The 21882-nt window shown below is 42.7% G+C and overlaps 1 protein-coding gene and 1 non-coding gene across 7 annotated transcripts in view; one reads left to right on the forward strand and one right to left on the reverse strand.

Moving 5' to 3' along the window:
* Nucleotides 1-19994, forward strand: part of HMG20A (high mobility group 20A) — a 93849-nt gene extending 73855 nt beyond the window's left edge. For 5 of the 6 annotated variants that reach the window (XM_064267241.1, XM_064267242.1, XM_023552934.2 and 2 more), the window contains 4 exons: nucleotides 249-324; nucleotides 1054-1269; nucleotides 1953-2095; nucleotides 5010-19986. In XM_064267241.1, the coding sequence (XP_064123311.1) occupies nucleotides 249-324; nucleotides 1054-1269; nucleotides 1953-2089 (429 nt within the window). In that variant the 3' untranslated portion in view covers nucleotides 2090-2095; nucleotides 5010-19986. Of the gene's footprint in view, nucleotides 1-248; nucleotides 325-1053; nucleotides 1270-1952; nucleotides 2096-5009 lie in introns of all 6 variants that reach the window. The other variant, XM_023552937.2, reaches the window with a different exon arrangement.
* TRNAR-UCU (transfer RNA arginine (anticodon UCU)) lies at nucleotides 18408-18478 on the reverse strand. The gene has a single exon. It is a non-coding gene; the product is annotated as a tRNA-Arg (tRNA).
* Nucleotides 19995-21882: the final 1888 nt, after the last annotated feature.

The following is a 21882-nucleotide window of genomic DNA, read 5'->3' on the forward strand; positions in this document are numbered from 1 at the left end:
TGTTTTAAGGTTTCTCATTGCACAGCAGTCATACACCTGAGAGAACTGAATATTTAACTTGCTTAAGCTCACATAGAAGTTCGATTCCAGTGGAAAAGTGAATACATTTCCTTTGCAGCCTCACCTGGACTGATTCCTGCTCGCCCTACTGTTTCTTAAAGGAAGATGTGACCATTGTGTTTTCAAGCATTATTATTTCGTTTTGCTTCTGCTTAAGAATTAACTGTTCTGTTACTTGTGATTCACAGAAAGAAGCAGAGGTAAAGGAACGATCTGTTTTTGACATCCCTATATTTACAGAAGAATTCCTGAACCACAGCAAAGGTGATTACTGAAGATCTTTTTGTGTTCCTCAGGTCTGTGACAGGGGATTCAGTTCTCAGGAGGAATTCATTGTCCAAAGGAAATGGTAGTGATACACCTCCTTAGAAATTGTCTGGAAGACAGAGTTAACTGCTTCCGTTTCGCTCTGTATTAAAGGTAGCTACTCAAACACCAGTGGAGGAAAGATAGGCCAGTGTTATCAAAGCTGCTTTCGTCTCTGGATCAAAGGGAGTAAAAGTAAATCACTAATTCAGTTGTTTCCAAACTTAGCCATGGAACTCTTTGTACAAATGAAAGCTTGCATGGGAGTCTAAAATTTAAAATAAACAAAAGCTGATCCTGTTGCAATGAAGATGGGGACCCACAGCTGTACTTGGCCAGTCTCTTAGGATCCCTCTGTGAAAACCCTCAGGCTTCTCAAAGCACAGTTTTAAAAAGCAAAACAAACAAAAAATACTGCTTTCATACTTTAGGGGATTGCAGTTGTTCCTTGCAATCTTATATATAGAATAAGACCAGCTTTAGGAAATTAAAATAGCTCTGGGGAGCCAAGTGTTTCATTGCTGGAATTGCTATCTGGAATGCCATGATGAGAATAGGGAGATGAGGTGGGGTAGCTAAACACATTCTAATTAGAGGCAGCCAAGCAGAACTCCCCTCTGAGAATCGCAAGACTCCTCAGAGACTCTTTGTAGTGCTGTATGTTTTCTGTGGGGTGTGTGTCCTCAGCCCGTGAAGCAGAGCTCCGCCAGCTTCGCAAGTCCAACATGGAGTTTGAAGAGAGGAATGCGGCCCTGCAAAAGCATGTGGAGAGCATGCGCACAGCAGTGGAGAAGCTGGAGGTGGATGTAATCCAGGAGCGGAGCCGCAACACAGTCCTACAGCAGCACTTGGAGACCCTGCGGCAGGTGTTGACCAACAGCTTTGCCAGCATGCCCTTGCCTGGTAATGACATTTCAGTGGCCAGGGTAGGGGGGTTAAGCGGGAATACCATTTATGATGGTATTGGTGTGGTAAGGCTTAAATATCCCTCAAGGAAAATCAATAAAATACATTTTTTCCCCTCAGAGTTTTCTGGGGGTCATGTAATAGAATCTGTATTGGCTAAAATCATCTAACATTTCAGATTCTCTGGTCGGTTAAATTTTCCCCATTTATATATCAATACAATATACTTTCTATTGAGCGTAATTTAATATTCAGAACAATGGAAACTGAGTAATAAATCCTGAGTGGAGCACTTTCTCTCATGTGTGTATGTTTGCTTGCTTTTATATTTGTTTTTGTTTTAATCAGAAGGGAGAGAAGAACAGACACTAGTATTTCTTGTATACTCTTTCATTTTTGAGGGTAGTCACAGCAGAAAACTGGGAGAGTCTCTAACCCGTGTTTATTTTATGTAGCTGCTCGTGTATACTGTACAGCAATTATATAGCCCATCTGTTTAGAGTATATGGATTAATTTAATTTCTTTGAGGTCTAAAAGTCTCTCCTCTAGAATTTTAATTTGTTTATGAAACAGACCACATTAATGTTATGGTTTCTTTTGCTCTGAACTTACTTAACTGTTTTATGGTTGAACTGAATGGGGAATATTTTCTTACTCTCTCTTTTTAATCTCACTTCAGGAAGTGGAGAAACACCTACAGTGGACACCATAGATTCGTATATGAACAGACTACACAGTATTATTTTAGCTAATCCGCAAGACAGTGAAAACTTCATAGCTACGGTTCGAGAAGTTGTGAGCAGGCTTGATCGTTAGGGAATGGTGAGTGCTCGCTCCTAAGATCCTGGAATTACATTGAGCAAATTAGTTGGAGACTTGCTTAAGATTCCTGTTGAATGACTGCTAAGTGTGTTGAATAATGTTAGAAAACAGAATCAAGACAATTTTTTCTCATGCTCTCATGATTTAATGGAAAGAGCCTGATTTTTGTGGTTGAACCTAGGTTCTGGCTTTGTCACTTTTATTAGATGTATTCTTGGGTATTTATTTTCCAAAGAGTTTTTTAAAGAGTGATTGAGAAGCTCAGAGGAAAGCATCCAAAAATAGCACTTAGAACAAAGTAGATACCACTTAATTGTTAACCTGCATTTTCCATAGAAAATATAAATGATAATTTACAATGAATAGCAAGATAATGTTTATACATATGACTGAATAAGTGAGAAGCTTTTCGTTCATTGCTCAATATCAGAATGACTGTTGTATGTTAATTGTTAATGTGATTTAGCCTTACAGTGAAACAGTTAATGCCCTGATTTAATAGATTAAAAAATACCCAAACTCTCAAACAAGAAAGAGAGGAAAGAGAAAATAAACTTTTAAAATAATATATTGAACAAAGGGTGCATATACTAGTCATAGTATTATTACATATAAGTCATAGGAATATGTGTTATGTCTTTTTGGAGGAGAAAAGAGTACATTTCCAGAAGGGATCTGCCCATGTAAATAAACATTTTGGTACTAACGGTCACTCATCAGGTATCATTTACTAAATGGAAGTGGTATTGTTTTACCGAAATTCCTAGAGATGGGATACTCCTTAGTATACCTTTTGGTTATATATCTATAGATACATCTATAGATGTGTATATATACATATACCAACATGGCTTGGACTTTGAATGATATGTATAGGAATAAATAAAACCCATGATTTTTTGTCTAATGAGGCAACATCTGCTAACAGAGACAAAGGCAGAAGTCTTTATCCTTTTTGGTCATGCTCTTGGATAGTAACTATACAGGCAATTCATTATACTTTAGCCTCAACCATACTCTGATGGGGAAAGGATTACTGTCCTTCTAGTGAGTAGCCGGGTGAAACGGACTGTACTTCTAAGAGATAACTGGACTCCCTGCAGAATAAAGAAGTGGCGTTACTAGTGCTGTTTATGAAGGGAACAGCTTGTAAATCGCAGCCTGGGATTTTCAGAGGCTCATCATCCTTCTCATTTTCACTCGGTGTTTTCAATTAGCACTCTTGTAGTCTTGAAAAGAGAGAGCTGGGAAACAGTGTGGAAGATTGTAAAAGAACCCAGTAATTGATAACATGGTGTTTCCTCACATAGGTATAGGGCAGTTATTACAAGTATTGAGCCAAAAGTGGTCTTCTATTTTGAACATTTTGCCAGTAAGCTTTACTCATCTTAAAAATATAGACTATCGTATCCACTTTCTGGGTATCTTAGAAAACCTAGAATGTCACCATTATCCTTGATTTTAACCTAAAAATATTTTGCCCTTGAAAAAAACAATACAGGAAAATGTGAACTGTTAAATTACTATAGATTTCTTACATTCTGGCCATGCAAACATAACTAAGAATAGATAGTTCCCCACACCTCCAAAACTGCCAAAATTCAACAGTTACAAAGGCTGTGATTATGCTTTGGCCTCATTATATAAATATGTAAGACAGCTAGGCCTGATGTCCGCAGTACTCGTGGTGCAATTAATTGTGCTGACATGAGCTTGGCAAAAGTTTCACCCACTGTCAGGAGCCAGTGAGTGAGGGGAAGCTAATGGTATACAAGTTTTAGAGCATATTAGAACTAGAAGGGACCATTAGAAATCCCAGCATTTTGCATATGAAGAAACTGAGTCTCAAAAAGGTAAAATGTCTTACCTAAAAATATCTGAGCGGATGAGGGCAGAATCCAGGACTAGAGCACAGATACCTAAATTTTCATCTGGTAGGGTTTCTAAAACATTGCTATAAAGACAGGGAAACCAAAAAAAAAAATTCCAAACCCATTGCCATCGAGTCAATTCCGACTCATAGTGACCCTATAGGACAGAGTAGAACTGCCCCATAGCGTTCCCAAGGAGCACCTGGTGGATTTGAACTGCTGACCTTTTGGTTAGCAGCCTAACACTTAACCACTGCACCACCAGGGCTCCGAGGAGGGGCAAGGGAAGGCCAAAAACTTTTGGAATGAAAGCATTAGAATAAATAGAAGTAAAGAGAAAAAAAATCATAAACCAGTAATTACAATGCTATACAGCCCATTTTTTAATTATTTTTATAGATAAATAATAGGAGAATTACTTCAGCTACGATCTTTCTTTGTGGCTAACTAGTACGTAGAGAAAAATGCGATTGGGAGAAAGCAGTTGGGGTTGATTTCATGTTGAGGGGTGACCACTTCATATAGACTATCAAAGTCTATATGTTGCTTGATGGCAGTTGAACAAAATGATAAATATTTGACTTTTGAGCACTGAAAAGCAAATTTTCTTACGTGATTCTGTTTTTATCAATGTGACAGAATTTACTGATCGTATTCATAGAATTGATTCCTGAACATGCAGATATCCTTAGATTTGTACTTAAAGAAAACTGTATTTGATTTAGTCTTTGGACTAAAATAGAGCACTGATTTTCCATCATGAGATTTGTCCCTGATAGCTGCTTTTCTGTGTTCAGCTGACTACTTTCCTACCTCTATTGTTGCTGAACTGGAGCTGGGCCATGTTTCTCATTGAAATGTTATCTAGAACATCTCAACGAGGTGCTGCTTGTAACTCTACTAGCTCTTAGTTTACATTCATCCCGCTTCTCACCTTAACCCTTATGAAAATAGAACAAAGCATTTTTTAACGTATAGCCCTAACCCCTTCTGAGTAATGCTTACCTTTTTTGTGTCATTTTGTTTTTTTATGAATTCTACAGGTATTAAAGCTTCAAGATGTTCTGTAAGTGAGGAATAAGAAGCCATCGATGGAAATTTGAACCGAATGGGGGCAGGAAGGGAGTACAGATCACTTTCCTTGGGAAGGAATTATCAGTGAGTTAAATGCCTTCACCCCAGGAAGCCATATGAGAGAGCAGCAAAAGGAACATGTATGTGAACTTCCTGTGGAATCGTCCTTGTGTGAAGCTTTGAAAAGTGTACAGCCACTCTCCCATCTTCAGTTTCCTCTCATTTCCTTTTCTGTTAAAGTGGATCTGCATATATTCTGCTGATTGGGTGACCCTGAGATTGACATCTTCTGCAGCAGGAAGACTTCCCCATTGTTGTAATTCAGATTGGATCCTTTTACCAGTGGAGCTCCAGTTTTCTTACCTGTCACTTTTTTTAATACCTTTGGGGGTTTATTTTTTTGCTTCCTTCACCCCCACCAAGTTATACATCTTCATTTTCTGGGCTCTGGGCTTTTTTACCCAGCAGGGTTCTGAAGGAGAGTTTCTCTCATTGGACAAGCCCAATCTCCCATCATTGCTCTGCTGTGACTCCAAAGAAAGGAGCTTCTTGTTGATAGTGCCCTGTAGAGCGAGGCTGTGTTTCCTACCCCACACAGTGCTCAGTGGGCGCCAGCCCTCAATGAGGCTTTGTGATTGCTGCCCTGAAGGAGAATGCCCTTTCCTTCCTCCTTGGTACTGCCTGCTGTTTTCTAAGCATTGCTCCTGCACATACATGTTGTCCTAGCCCCAGCGAGGCTCTTTTGTTCCCATCTGTTGGCAATGTCTTGTGGAGCATCTTTGCTGAAGGAAAGGTCATTGGTAAACAGGAGAGAAAAAGTAGTTTCTCATTTGGTATTGAAAAAACTCCTAAGTTTATCATAACTGAAAACTGAGGGAGTCCCTGTCTTCTTTAAGTGAACTGATTCGTGGATTTAGATAGGTGGAAACGTTATTCAAAATAGTTTCTTGAGTAGACCAAACGGGCACAGAGGAATTCTCATGTTCTTTGTTTTCCTTCTGTAGCCTTTAACTGCTGAATCTATGTGAAAAGGACAGGTTTCCTTTCCTCCTCCCTCTTCCTTAGCAAGTGATTGTTTTTTTGTTTTGTTTTATTTTTTTAACAGCAGAAGGGAAGAGGGGTTTCTGATGATTCTTACCTCAGGTCTTTTTTTTTTTTGGACACTCTAGAGCAAAGGCTGAAGGTTGCAGCTGAGATCTTTGGAACCAAAGCAGAACATGCGGAGCCCATTGTCCAGGCACCATGCCACTGAAGGCAGGTGGATGGAAGTGTGGCATCTCTCACAATATGCCCACAAGCCAGGGTGGAAGCCAGAAACTCCCTGTCACATTGCTGCACCACCCTGTCTCCTCAGCACCTCCTTACCTGTTTCTTTATTTGCCCAAAGGAAAACAACAACAAAATACCTTTTTTTTTAATGTCACGTGTGAGCACACATCAAATTTCTACATGCTACATCCCACATACCACCACTTGGCAATTTTTGCCATCACTGTCTATTGCTATAAACCTAGCCAACTTGTCTGCTTCTCTGTGCTTTCTTGTTTTCCTTCTCTCACTTGCTGTTCTTGCTACTTCTCTCAGATTCTGCCTGCTAAGTCCATGCTTGTCTATGGCAGGACACCAAGCTGTCTCTAGAAGTTTGTTTCTGCCTTCTGCCAGATCCTTTCTCTCCTTTCTTCCTTTCTCCTAATATTTCTCTCTCTCTCTTCTTTGTGTTACGTTTTGTACAACTTTATTAGCAATGCTGTTGTGACCAGTAAAGGCTGTAACTTGGTCCAAAGATATCATTCTTCTGACTCTAGATAGGACCCTTGACATTGACTTGAAATATTTGCATATCAGGCTACAGAAGATCACAGGAGAGCCTACAGTCTGAAATCCTTTTCACAGAATAAGCAGCCTGCCTTCGAAATGCTGGCTGGCTCTCCTGGTAGCTACACACCTGGCTCGCTGGTGTCTGGGATTCAGCTGCTACAAAACTGTCAGGTTCTGTAGAGCAGATAGTGCCTCCTCCTCTATTCCTTTATCCTCTGTGCTCAACGAGAAGGTGCTAAATGAGGCTACAGGCTAGCACGATACCTAATTCATGTTTCCCAGCAAGCTTGCAAATATTACTGTTCTCATTAAGAAGCCCTGGTTTTTGCACTTATGTGTTCTTCTCAAGAAATAAAGTTGTTGCCTATTCAGTGTTACAGATTTCCTTTTTTTATCATTACTAAAAATACCACAAGGAACAGCTGAGAAAAGGGAGGCAAGGTATTTTTATTTCTGAAAGGTTAAAGTTTAGAAAAAGATTGTGTACATGTGTTTGGAACTGTTGAAATGCCAAGTTTTCTGTACAAGTGTTTTGTAATTAAACTTTTAGATTTTCTTTGTTTTTTAAGAAGTTGATGTGCTTGCTTGACATTTGCCTCATTAAAACTTTTCTATGTTGAATCCCCCGATTCAATTTTACCTGCATTGTGATGAAAAAAAAAAATCCTACCTCTGCCTTTTTGTCTTAAAGACTTTGCCAATTCTATATTAATCATCCAGTCTGTTCCGCTTTTAAAACAGCAACACATTCTTTTACTAATTGCTTATTCAAAATGTGTCTTAACCTGTCTGAAAATTCAGTTCTTTTAATGTACATTGTAACAATACAGTGAGATGTAATTCATTTGAATGTGACAGTAGTATTCTGGAGGCAACTTGAACGTTAAGGCTGATGTTGTTAAAGTCAGTGATGACAGTCCCCTTGATGGGAGATCTTTTGACAAAAGAGAGAAATTGTGCTTAAATACTTGCTGTTTTAAAATAACTACTACTTAACCAATCAAAATCTTTTCTAAAGAAAATTTATCACCTATTTCCACACGCTTTTAAAATCTTAGGGATAAGGTAACCAGGCTCCCAAAGCCTGTGGCTTTCCACGTAGCCAGTGATGTGGCATTGGGTAAGTTTTGCTTCATTTCAACTTCAGTTTCCTCTTCTGACATAGCACACGCCTCAGCTCTCTTACACGGTTGTCAGAGGGATAGAATTAGGTAGCAGAATTGAGCTTGGCTTGGAGGATATGAAGTGTCTGCTGTGTGAATGCCAAGAGTGCTCGGGGTATCTCAGGCATGATTAAGTTTGACTCTGTTTGACAGAAACCCAAAGTAGCAACAACTTAACCAAGAAGAATTTCCCTTTCATACAAAAGTATTCTGAAGGGAGGCAGTCCAAGACTAGTATGGAGGCTCCTGTCTGTACCATAACAGGGTTCCTTTCTCAGTGTCACCTCATGGTCCAAAATAACCACTTGACAATCAGCCATCACTTTGAAATTCCTGGCACTGTAAAGAAGAAAAGAGGGCAGCAACAAAATTAGCGAGCCTTCTAGCGGAGTCCCCGCCCTTTAAAGAGTCTTCGTGGAACTCAACGCGTCTGCAGTCACAGAACTACAGCTACCTATAAGCTGAGAAATCCCATCTTTGATTGGATATTACTCTCCGTCCCCCAGTAGTACACAGGCTTTAGTAAGAAAGAAGGAGAAAATGCACATACATAACTCACAGGTAGGTTCACGTCGCCCATGTTTGACTCCACAGGTGCACAAAGCCAAGCCTGCTGTGTCAGTGAATGATACGCATCATCTTGCCTTTGCCTCTTGGCCATCTGAGAATGACCGTGTACTTCCTTGGCACTGTGTTTTTGTTCGGTTTTGTTTTTTGCTTTTTTCCCCAAACACCCGAAAGCTGAAAACTAACTTCAGCTTGAATTGGCGTTTCCTGTTCCCACCTTAGGTTTAGGTCCTCTCCTATGCCTGAACAGCTGGTGGCCAGTCTTGTTTGGTAAAAGTCAACATAAACAGGTGGTAATATTTGCTCCAGTTGTTTGTTCCCTTTCTCTTAACTGCTCAGCATCTGCTGGATTAAAACAACATGAGGATAATCTTTCCCTAAGGGTGGAGAAATTGAAGTATTGCTCGGAGGAAAAGCTCATAGCTGCTTCCTGCCCTCTGAAAGAATTTCCTGCCTTAGATCTGAGAGTTCCAAGTCAGGGTCATTTTATTTGTTCACTTTTTGACACGTAGCCTGCGTTTAGATATATACTTTATAATACCTGTGGAAGTAAGCACAAGCTCATATGTCAGCTCATAAAAGAGGTCAGGATTGGCAGTCAGATCAGGTGAAAATGTTCACATACATCTACTCATCCAGATATCATTTTAATATAGTTTTCATGGGAATGTGTGTCTAGAAATGTAAATTCTCTTAGCCTACCCCACTGCCGTCGAGTCGATTCAGAGTCATAGCGACCCTATAGGACAGGGTAGAACTGCCCCACAGAGTTTCCATGGAGCGCCTGGTGGATTCGAACTGCTGACTTTTTGGTTAGCAGCCATAGCACTTAACCACTACACCACCAGGGTTTCCTCTCGTAGCCTAGTGAAGTGCAAAAGCAGAAGGAGCCATAAGGGGTTAGGAATGGCACTGAAAAATTAAGAGCAGGGCCAATGCAAAGTTTACGGATAGAAGGATGTTTGTAAAACCGCCTGTAACACTGGCTCAGTGGGAAGATGCCTTAGGTATTTATGTAGAAAATAACAGTGGGTATAGTGGTGGTCTTCCCCCCGAGCCTCAAACACCACATCTGATGCCTTAGAGCCAGAGTTTTTCTAATCAGTTCCTGTGTTCTCTCCATTTTACTTCAATTCAGTCTCTACCTGGAGCTACGAAAGTGTCTATGAGACATTGTTTCTGTCCTCCAGGAGATAACAGTCTAGTAGAATAGACAGACACAGGCAGCTTGTCCCAAGAGCTTTAATAACCAGCTGCCTTTGAGTCAGTTCCATCTCATGGCAACCCCATGTGTTTCATTGTAGAACTGTGCTCCATAGGGTTTTTAATGGCTGATTTTTCAAAAGTAGATTGCCAGGCCTTTCTTCTGTGTCTCCTCTGGTTGGATTTGACCTGCAAGCCTTTCAGTTAGTAGCCAAGTACATAACTGTTTGCACCACCCAGGGGCTCCAAAAATTTTTAATATAGGTAAATAATTTTTAGAGTGGGAGAATTACCTGGAGTTCAGCTGGCAAGAGATGGTTTTTCTGCAACTGGAAAGGGGTTTGCAATGGGGATTAGATCTGAATCTTGGGGGACCATCCTCTTAAGTTATGAGAACTTTATCTGGGATGTAAATGAAATATAAAGGTCTGGCCTGATAATTGATCAGTTTTTTTTCTGGTTGAGGGTGGTTGGTAGCTGGACGGTAACTTTAGACAAGAGGTTTCTCAAAGTGCAGTTTATGACTGATTTATTAAGTCAATAAGTGGGTCAAAGACAACATTTTTAAAAATCAAAGAGAAATGCATTGCATGTAGTAAAGTTATTTTGTGAAGCTTTTGTTTACAGTTTGCATACATTCGTATGTGTTCATACACATGTGCTATATTACAATGTAAAATACATTTCTTACCATGAGGTCACAAGGACTATTTCGCCACCTCTAAGATTGAATGGAAGTAGACTGCTGAGTTCAAGTCTGGCTGTGCCACTTCCTACTTGTGTGACCTTAGATGAGTTGCCGAAACCGCTCCGGCCCCGTGTTCTCATCTGTAACACAGGGATATTTACAGTCTCTGTCCTATAGGAATTTTCTTTGTGAATTAAATTAGTTAATCCATGTAGAGCATTCAGAATAGTGACCTTCACAGAACTGACACTCAAGTATTAGCTGTTAAAATTTGCAAAAGACTTGAGGGAAAAGAAAAACAACTAGCACTCTTTTTTTGTTAATTTTGTTAATTTTATTGTGGTAAAATATATATATAATTTTTGTCCCTTTAACCATTTGTAAGTACAATTCAGTGTCTGCTGTGCTTTCTACATAAATTACGTCATTTAATTTTTTACATAAATTATGTGATTTAATTCTTATTACTACCTTATAGAGTAGGACTGCTATACTCATTTTTACAGGTAAGTAAATCAAAGCTCAAAGATGAGAAGTAACTTGCACAGTTACACGGCTGGGAAGAGGCAGAGAAAGGATTTAGACCCAGATAGTTCTGATTCCACATTCCACTATGGCCATACTGCCTTAGGGATATTTAATGAGACAGATGAGTTCAAAGCAGCAGCATAGTATCGTGATTGTGGGAACGGGAATTAAATCTTTCATTCAGCAATATTTGTTGAATTTCTTTCTGGTGTCAGGAGCTGTTCTAGGTCCTGGAGATTCAAGAGAGGTAAGATCCCTGTCCCCGTGGAGCTTATATCCTGTGAGCGAAAAGAGATCATAAATAAGTCACCTAAGAAACTTGTCTCAGCCAGTTGCCAAGAAAGGATGAAATGATACAAACGAGGGTAGAAGAAGAAAGACCTCTCTGTAAAAGATAACTTTCGAAAAAAGACTTGACTGATTCTAAGGAGCCAGCCCTGTACACCTACCAGTTGCCATCGAGTTGACTCTAACTTGTGGCAACCTCATGTGTGTCAGAGTAGAACTGTGTTCCATACGGTTTTCAATGGCTTATTTTTCAGAATTAGATCACCAGGCTTTTCTTCCTAGGAGTCTCCGGGTGGACTTGAACCTCCAACCTTCCGGTTAGCAGCGCATGGGTTAACCATTTGTACCACTTAAGGACTCCAGCCCTGTAAAGAGGAATAGCAAGGCCAAAGGCCAGAAGGAGGAATAAGCTCTAGGATTCCAAGGAATAGAGAAAAGCCAGCGAGGCTGGAGCAGAGTAAATGAGAGGTGGGGTGGCTCTGAAGTTGCATAGTAGTCAATAGTGAGATCATGTAGAGCCCTGTAAGAGGTGGTAAAGAGTTTAAATTTTATTATAAGCGTGATGTGAAGAGAGTTGTAGAACTCTCAAGTGAGTGACAAGGTCTGACTTGTATTTTTAAAAGCTCTGGCTGCTGTGCAGAGAATTGTAGGAAGACAAGAAGGAATCAGTGAGACCACTTAGGATGTTGGCACAGGAACCCAGGTGAGAGGTGACAGTAGCTTGGCCTAGAGTGGTGGCAGTGGGGGTGGAAAAGAGCAGATGAATTCCAGATATATTTTGGAGGCATAATGGACAGAAGTTGCTGAGGGTTTGGACATGGAGACTGAAAGAAAAAAAAGTAAGAAAGACTCAGCAACTGAGTAGTGCATGGAGGAGGTGCCATTGTCTGAGATGGGATAGATTTAAGGATAAAACATTGTGCAGGAAAAATCAAGAATTCTGTTTTGGACTTGAGATTCCACCAGCTTATTATCCCTGGGCAAGACATAGCTCTCTCCTATCAGTTAAGAGATTCCTTTCAGCTCTTAAAATTCTGTGGTTCCATGATACTGCAACTTCAGATCACCGTTTGCTAACATTCCTTCCACCCTCGGCGCGTGCGTGAGTGCACACACAGATCCAGTTACTCAAACTGTTCATTGAACTGTGAAATTAAGGAATGGTCTCCTTTTTAATTCTTAAAGCTCCTTCAGAAAAGAGTTTTTAAAACCTTGCATCTGCATTTGTTTAAGATTGGCAAAAAGCAGCTGAAAGTTCTAGGATATAAAAGTCATACCATAACCTAATGGTTAGAAAATCCTGGGGCAACTAACTAATGGAAAGCGTCTGCTTAGAGGAGACTGGCCAAAAATATATTTGGCATCATCCAAAGAAGGGTAATGTGAGAAGACATCAGTGATACGGCCAAAAGGCTTATGGAATCAGCAAATGGGTGCCTGCTAGGGGCGCTTTTGCTATCTTCAAGGATAGAAATTAACTGAAAGCAACTGGGTCCCCAAGGTGGAATGTAAGACAATAACATTTTTCTTGGGGCTGGTGGATTTTTTTAATGGACTTATATTTATCAAAAGAGGTTCCTGTATTTAAGGACAAACTCAAGTGGTCATTATGGAGTCTACTCATTCCTCTGGAGAACGAATACTTTCGATTTAGTCATTCATTCAAACAAACACATCCAAAACATGGTTTGGGGGTGTAAAGTTGAGGAAGTCTCTCTCTAGAAGGTCACAATTTAACAATGAATAGACACAAAAGCTAACTATAATAAAAAAAAAAAAAATAGGGCCTGAAAATGACCAAAGAGATGTGAACTAAGTGCTCTGGAAAACAAAGGATTCAGTGGTTGTGCTTGAGGGAGTTCAACAGAGGCCTTTACCATTTTTAGCTGAGCCTTTAGAAAAAGAGTAGTTCTTTAAAAGAAGCAAGAAAAAAACCTGGACAGATGAGTGTACCTTTGGTGTGCTCAACTAAATTCTGTGTGCCTGGAACATAGGTTGTATCCAGGTGTCTTAGTTATCTAGTGCTGCAGTAACAGAAGTACCACAAATGGGTGGCTTTAACAAACATTTATTTTCTCAGTTTAAAAAACCCATTGCCGTCGCATCAGTTCTGACTCAGAGTGACCCTACAGGGACAGAGTAGAACTGTCCTATAGGGTTTCCAAGGAGCAGCTGGTGGATTCAAACCTTTTTGTTATTAGCAGCTGAGCTCTTAACGCCTGTACCACCAGGGCTCCTCTCACAGTTTAGGAGGCTAGAAGTCTGAATTCAGGATGCCGGCTCTAGAAGAAAGCTTTCTCTCTGTGTCGGCTCTGGAGGAAGGTCCTTGTCTCAGAGTTTCTGCTTCTGGGTAATTGTGATGGTTAATGTTAGGTGTCAATTTGGCTAGGCTATGATCGGTGGCTTGACAGACATTGAACTGTTTGCTCTTCCATAATGTAATCATCTCTGTGATGAGATCTGCTCTGAGCAGCCAATCAGTTGAAAAGGGAGTTTCCTTGGGGGTGTGGTCTTTCTCCACTATATAAATGGATGTCCCAGCAAGGTTCTGGATCCGGCATTCAACTCATCATCTGACCTCTAGTTCTTGGGATGGAGCCAGCATCCTGCCTGTCTGGTCTGCTGATTTTTGGTTTGTCAGCCCCTGCAGCCATGTGAGTCAGGAGAAACCTCAAGCCTGACATCTGACCCACAGATTTTGGGACTTGCTAGCCTTCACAACTGCGTGAGCCATTTCCTTGATTAAATCTCTCTCTAAATATTTATACATATACATTTCCCTGGTTTTGCTCCTCTAGAGAGCCCAGCCTAAGACAGTGATCTTCATGTGGCTTAGCATCTGTCTTTCCCCACTTCTGCTTCCTCACTGGTTTGTATAATCTCTTTTGTATCTCAAAAGAGATTGACTCAAAACACACCCCACACTAATCTGCCTTGTTTACATAACAAAGATGACCCATTCCCAAATGGGATTATAACCACAAGCATAAAATATTTACTACACATATTTTGGGGGAGCACAATTCAACCCATAACCCAGGGTATGAGAAAAAAAAAAAAAAGTGAGGTGTTTTGAAAATGGATTATAATGGACCTTGAATGCCATACTAAGGGGCTTGGCTTTTATTCTGTAGGCAGGGAGAAGGCATTAAGGGGTTTTTCTTTGCAAGGCAGTGCCATAAGATAAAAACTAAATGAGAAGTTCTTAATGCCATGAACCCCTTTGCAATCTAGTAAGACCTATAGACCCTACTAAGAATAATGAGGCTTTAAGTGCATAAAACAAAATACATAGGATTACAAAGAAAATCAACTATATTGAAATATATCTATCAAAATATTAAAATTATGGTATATAGGAATATTTGTGCTTCTTAACGCATTAAATAACATGATCTAAGAGCAGTTCTAAAAACTGCCATCCTTTTAAAGTGTGATGGTCATAAATAATATTTCAACATCTGCAATGGCTATAATGTGATGTGAAAATATCTATGACCCTATTGATGAAAAAGTCACAGCTCCTGCTAAAACTACTAGGGTTTGTTGCCAACATTTATAATAGAAGGAAATGCTAAATTTCAGTTAGAGTTTTGCAAAAATCAAGATGTAATTTTCCCACGTCTGTGTTTGTGGTCCTTAAGGTAAGGACTCCTGAACTCAAGGCAGTGTGGAGATAGACTTGTGAGAAAACAGAGTTAATCAGTTGTCATCCAGTTGATTCTGACTCATGGTGATCCCACGTGCTCCATAGGGTTTCAGTGGCTGATTTTTTAGAGGTTGACTGCCAGGCCTTTCCTCCAAAGCACCACTGGGTGAACTTGATCCTCCAGTTAGGAACCAAGTGCATCAACTGTTTGTATCACCCGGGGACCCCTAGGAGACTGTTAAAATAACACAGGTATTTAATGAGGTAAAAAGGGCCCATAGTGGAGGTGGAGAAAAGGAGCAGATTGGAGAAACATTTGGGATTGACTTGGTTTCTTCTTCAACCCTCAATGATGACTCCGTGAGAAAGAATTTTGGGTAACACCTGGTGTAGCTAGGCAGGGTCACTAGGAAGGCATCATAAGCCCATTAAGCGACTGTCCATATACAGTCTGGTTTCATTAATTTATTCAACTAGTATTTATTACCATCTGTGGCAGACACTAAGGAGCACTGGAGGTGCAGTGATTAAGCATTCAGCTGCTAACCAAAAGGTCAGCAGTTCAAACCCTATGGGGCAGTTCTGCTCTGTCTTATAGGGTTGCTATGAGTTGGAATTGACTCAACAGCAATGGTTTTGGTTTTTTGGTTTTAGGTGACAGACACTGGGAATACAGCAAAACAAACATGGTTCTTGTTTTCATGGAGCTTATGGTCTAGTGGAAGAAATCGGATTAAACAAACATAAACTTAATTTTACCATATGGAATCAAACGCAAGAAAAGAGTAGTGGCAAGCAAAAACATATTGGCAGGGAGTAGGGACCTAATTTAAGGACCACTGGTGGTGAAACAGAGCCCTGGTGGTGCACTGGTTAAGAGCTCCAGCTGCTAACCAAAAGGTTGGCAGTTCATATCCACCAGTTGCTCCTTGGAAGCCCTATGGGGCAGTTCTACCCTGTCGTATACGGTCAGAATTGACTGAACAACAGTGGGTTTGGCTTGGGTTTTTTTGGTGGTGCAGGGGTTGATGCCCAGCTGCTAACCCAAAGATAGGTGGTTCGAGCCCACTAGCCACTCCGCAGGATAAAAATATGCCAATCTGCTCCCAGTGGTGTCAGCCGTTGTAAAAATGGCATGGCAGAGGCAGCATCTGATCTCTAACTTCACAAGAAAAAAAGAGAATCAAGATCTGAATCAGCCCAAGGCTGATTCCTGTGAGACAAAGGTCAAACATGCCTCCCCTCTCAGCCACCGTTACCAATTTTGACATCAGCCATCCCTCCCATGGCACTCTCTACTTCTCTGCTGAGTTTGATAATTTGTTCCAATGGCCACACCGAACTCACAGACCGTACGCACAATTATGGGCTTTATTAGGGAAGTAACAGGTTACAATTCAGGTTTAGGAACACTCAGGATACAGTTCTTTCATTAGAACAACCTCTTCTTAACCATGCCCACAGGCACACCTCTCTCTGGCTCCTCGGCCTCTGCCGTGCTCAGGCAAGTGTTACAAAGCTCTTTTAGCATTGTTGACAAGTGTTTGGAGGCACCCCACTCCACCAGTGAGCCTTGGCCCAAAGGCACTCAGCTTTAGCTCCTTGGGTCCACAAACCTAGCTCCACCAAGTGCTCAAAGGCACCCTACTCCACCAGCAAGCCTCCTACCCAAAGGCGCTCAGCTTTCTCACTCTGTGGGCCAGGACATGCCACACCATGTCCTGTGAGTCTCCTGCCTCAGCTGCTGTCATTTTTCTGCCTCCGCTTCTTGCCATCTTCAGTGTTACAGCTCTTCCTATCTCCTGGTTCCAGGAACTTCTCAGTGCAGGGATCCCAGATTCAAAGGACACATTCCATTCCTGGCTCTTCTCCTTGATGGTGGTGAGATCCTCCCCTTCCACCTCTGGGGTGGCTCATTTTAAGCCTAGCAGAATGGCAAAACTGACAAATTCCCTTGGTGGGTCATTACCTTATTTGCATAGTCCCACTCAAGTAGGACCATGGCGAGAAAGGCTATATGATCCATCGCACCTCACTAGGGTTGGTGTCACCCTTCCCCCTGCCCGCGTGGGCCTCATCCCATACCAGACCATGCAGAATCCTTAGTAATGCCTTTATACTAATTCCCATATATCACTGCTTCTTTTCCTTTAATAACTACTTCATTCTCAAAAAAGTTATTGATACAGGGTCACAAATACTAATTACCACACTATTGTAGCTAAAACACCAGAAAATTTGACAAAATCAGTGTAAAAACAGCAGCAGCAACTAAAACAACAGCAGACAAAACCATGTGATTTAAAGCATCCTTGTACCTGGGTAACAATGACAGCTCTGTCCACAATGCATTAAAGCGTTCAAAAGGTAAATTATCACAGAGTTTTAGCCTTGTAGGTATATTGATACAAGTGAGCTGGTATCACAAAAAAATGTTTCTGTTGTTATAACTAACTATGGGATATTTTTATAAACACTGCACAAAAATTTTATAGACAGCCATTTTGGTGCCACCCCCTCTGAGGTTCTCACTGGTGCAGTCCTTGCCCTCCGTACCCTGTAGTGACCACTGTCTGCTCCCATAGAGATTACAGCCTTGGAAACCCTAAAAGGCAGTTCTACTCTGTACTGTAGGGTCACTATGAATCAGAATCGACTCAACAGCAACCGGTTTAGGGACCTAATTTAGGTTGTGGAGTTAGGGGAGGCCTCTCTGAGGAAGTGACACTTAGGATGAGACTTGAAAAATGAGTAGTAGTTAGGTAGAGAGTCAGGAAAAGAACATTACAGGCTGAAGCCAGCTTTTGTTAATCCTTTAGAGGAACTGAAAGTGGAGCCGGAGCAGAAAAAACAAGGGCGAGGGTAGACAGGAGTTCTATGCAAGGTCTTATAGACCATCCTAAGGACTTGGGATATTTTCCTAAGTGCGGGGACAAACCATTGAAGGTTTCAAAAAGGGAACTGATATAATCCAATTTGTGATTTTAAAAATTCTTCTGGCTATTCCGTGAAGATGGATTGCAGGGATCAAGCATTGAAATAGAGGTGGTAAGTTGTGTCTGCGGCTATAGTCCCTGCTAGAGATGGTGGTAGCTTGGATTAAGGCTGCAGCAGTGAAGAATGAAGGGAAAAAAGGATGAAATAAAGATATTTGGGTGGTAGACTGAACAAGGTGGGTTAGAAGTGGGAAGGAGGGAGAGGCAGCAGCCGCATACAATCTCAGCTTCACACAGACTAAGTGTTGTTTGCTGTTGTTGAGTCGCCCCGACTCATAGTGATCCCACGCACAACAGGTTAAGGCCACTGTGATCCATAGGATTTGCATTGGCTGATTGTTTTTGGAAGTAGATCACCAGACCTTTCTTTCTAGTCTGTCTTAGTCTAGAAGCTCTGCTGAAGCCTGTTCGACATCATAGCAACACGAAAGCCTCCACTGACAGGCTGATGGTGGTTGTGCTTGAGGTGTATTGGCTGGGAATCGAACCCAGGTCTCCAGCACAGAAGGCAAGAATTCTACCACTGAACTACCAATGCCCCCCACACAGATTAGTAGGGGCACTGTTTGGTGAGACGGAAAGCCTGGAGAAGGTGCAGACTGGGGCAGGCGGGAGTGGCTGGAAATCAGAGATCCTGTGGGCATGTTCATTTGAGAAGTAGGACATAAGTGTAGGTGTTAAGGAACCATTCGTATTTATAATTCTAGAGCTTAAAAGACAGGTCTGGGCTTGGGATGACATTTATTAAAGACTCCATCGAGGCCTACCTGCCCAGATCCTGGCCTTGCTCTTCTTTTTCCTGGAACTAAAAGTCTGAGCCCACCTACCCCTGCCACTCTTAACTGAAGATTTCACTCTTTTATCTTTGCTCTGCTGCCAACTTTGACTATTGTCCTTCTCGTGACACCACAACAACCTCTGAACCCAGACACAACCTTTGTATCGCCTTAAATCAGGAGGCATCGCTAGGAGTTTGGAGCATCTAACTTAGGTTTCTCGCATGAGGTTTCTGCAGGGCAGCTTTGCATCTATAAGGAAGGTGTCAAACATCCTAGTGGCTTACAGTGAAATAATATCTGTTTATTTGGGCTAATATTACATCAAATATGAATGGCATATTTACTGACTGCTTCTTAGAACTGGACAGAAATAACAGGACAAGTAAGTTTCAGCAACTAAACATATTAATGACACCGGGAAAAGGAATCTAGATTATAGAAAATGGTAAATTGTGATCCTGCAAAGAAGGGGTTTCACTGTAGCCTGCAGACCTGACCCACAGCTAAATGGGGCCAAGATTAATCATGTCTTGATCTTATACATAAGCCAAAGGATCTTTTTTAAAGATCATGCCTATTAAAGCAGCAAAGACTTTTCTCCAGGATATACCATAACGAGCTCCAGGCATTTAATGAGAGAGACAAGTGCTACTGCTAAAAGTGGTAACCCGCAGCGTCTAATCTGAAAACTGAAGTGGACCTGCTTGATCTGCAAAATAAGGCTCCAATTCTGGCCACCGCATTTTTAGAAGTTCTGCTGTAGGCAAAGCTTAAATCTTCTGAGAAAGAGGAAAGGCTTTTTGTTTGTTTGGTTGGTCGGTTTTGATTTTTTAATTAGGTAAGGATTTTACATGCAAGGAGAGATCAGCTGACCCCAGGCTGCAGGCCCAGTAGCTTCCAAAGGCAGTGAAATTAAACAGCATCAGGGTGCAAACCAGCCTGAAGAGTTTGATGGCGTTTCCCCAAAGCCTCTGGAGGAATATACAGCATCCTGAAGTGGGGGGACCTCAGCTTCCATCTCTGTCACAATGGCTGTCTCAGATAAGGGTCATTGCCTGGCCAAAAAAATATCACCGGAATGAAAGAAAAAGTGTCACTCATCCTGTCCATGCCTTCCATGTCCCAGAAATCCCTCATCCAATGGTTTATTTAAAGTTGTGTCAGCGCCTACTTGGGTATGTGGCGGGACACGCCCGGATGCAGCCCTGACCCTCCTTCCCCCACTGCGACCCTCGCTCACGGGCGGTGGCTGAACTCACTCGCGGGCGGTGGCTGACCAGTCCGCAGACAGGATGCTGCCTCACGTCCTGGACTTCCCCGCAGATCCCTGCCTCACTTGCTGCTCTGGCTTCCTCTGCAATCCCAAGAGTCAGAGGGTGGCAGAGGCTGGAAGGGAACCAAGCTTGGTCTCCCAGGTGGAAGCCCTTTGGGGTGCCTGAGCCTCAGCTCACTCACTTGCGTACCCGTACCCTGGGTCTGCCTTTCTCAGCTGGAGGAGGGGGAACCTCTCAGCTCCCTCCAAATTTCCCTGTCTTAAACCCTCAGCTGCACAATACAAGCCAGTTCACTGTATTCTTGGATATGAATATTGATTCTAGGTAGTGTTACTATTCTGTTCGTAAAAGAATGTAACATATCTCTCCCATACCACGTTAGACTGATGTGTTGTTTGGCGGAGGGAAGTACAGATTGCTGGCTTCTGGGGGTGAAATGTGGACATTTAAATGCATGCAGCCTTTGAAAGTCTAAGGAGAGAGAGGTCTGCGAATAGGAACCAGGCCCCTGTCCTGGCTCCAGCTCTGCCCTCTTCCATTCAGCCTTACCTTTCCTGTCTTAACTGTTTGCCGATTGCTTTGGCATTTCTAATCTCTTGTAATTTAGGAAGATGGTTTCTGGGGATTAGATCTTATTCCTCAAGGACCTAGACACGTGGGGCATTTGCTTTCTTCAGGAGGGGCTGAAGGGTCAAGGCCAAGCATTTTTAGCTTTCTTGCCCTGGAGAGAAGCTCTGGGAGGTCCTGCTCTCCTGTTTTCCTTCTCGCCCTCCACGTGGGAGGGAAGGGCAAAGGCTTCCGACCAGAGGTGGTCCCTGCAAGCATTCCACCCAGGCCTGACCAAGCCCAAGACTCACATGTGCTGGCTGCCTTGGAAGCAAATTCCCCACATTCCTCAAGTGCTCTTTATGGTGAAATATAACTAATGAGAAAGTGGAATTCTTGATACGTGTGCGTGCTCACGCGGGTGCCAGCACGTCTCACACACAGATCCTCGTGCTGTTTCCTAAGAATGGGAGCGCCCATTTCCAGATGTGTGGGCCAGCGGCCTGCGACAGAAGTGCTGTCAGGAGAGCCGGCGCCCTCTACTGTCCAGGCCAGGAAACACCACCACGGAGAGAAAGGGGCCCGGGATTCAGGAAGGCTGGTGGCTCGGTTAAAATCCACCACGGTCCCACGCTGGAGTGGAGCGGGCCTGCAGCTCCTAGCTCTCCAAATCGTGACTCTGCAAGAGGTTGGATTCCCTCCATCTAGCTGGCTCTCTTTATGTTCTGTGGTTATGAGAGAGCCAGAAATGACGAGGATTTACAATAAAACCCAGCCTCCTGCAGCATCTTCTGGTCCGTTTCCCGAGAAGGTGAGGAACAGCGGCGCGCTCTCCCGCCCGTGAACCTGGCCAGCAGGCCCAGGCGAGGCGAGACAATGAGGGCAGCGTGCCCAAGAGGAGGCCGCCGCTGCTCAGCAGCCCTCCCTCCGGCCACACCCTCGCCGGGGAATGCGGCTTCGAGAGGCCTGGCTGGCTCCAAGGTTTCCAGCCGAGTGGAAGCTGTAACTGCTCCCACTCAGGCACACTGACATCTCCTAGGGGCCTCGAGAGCTGGCACAGCCAAGAGACTGGCTCAGCTTACAAGCTCAGACCGCACTGCCGCCCCCTCCTCCCTGCCGCTTGCCAAGACAGCAGCACTGCAGTGGGTCTAGGGCCGGGCGGGGGGCGGGGGGGAGGAGAGAGAGTGAGCGCGCGCGCGCGCCTGTGTGTGTCTGTGTGTGCGTGTGTGGTGTGTGTGCGTGTGGGTGTGTCTGTGCGTGTCTGTGTGTGTGCGTGTGTGTCTGCGTGTCTGGGCGTGTGTGTGTGCCTGTGCCTGTCTGTGCGTGTCTGCGTGTGTGTGTGC

This window comes from Loxodonta africana, chromosome 13 (assembly GCF_030014295.1).
Source record: "Loxodonta africana isolate mLoxAfr1 chromosome 13, mLoxAfr1.hap2, whole genome shotgun sequence".
Lineage (NCBI taxonomy): Eukaryota > Metazoa > Chordata > Mammalia > Proboscidea > Elephantidae > Loxodonta > Loxodonta africana.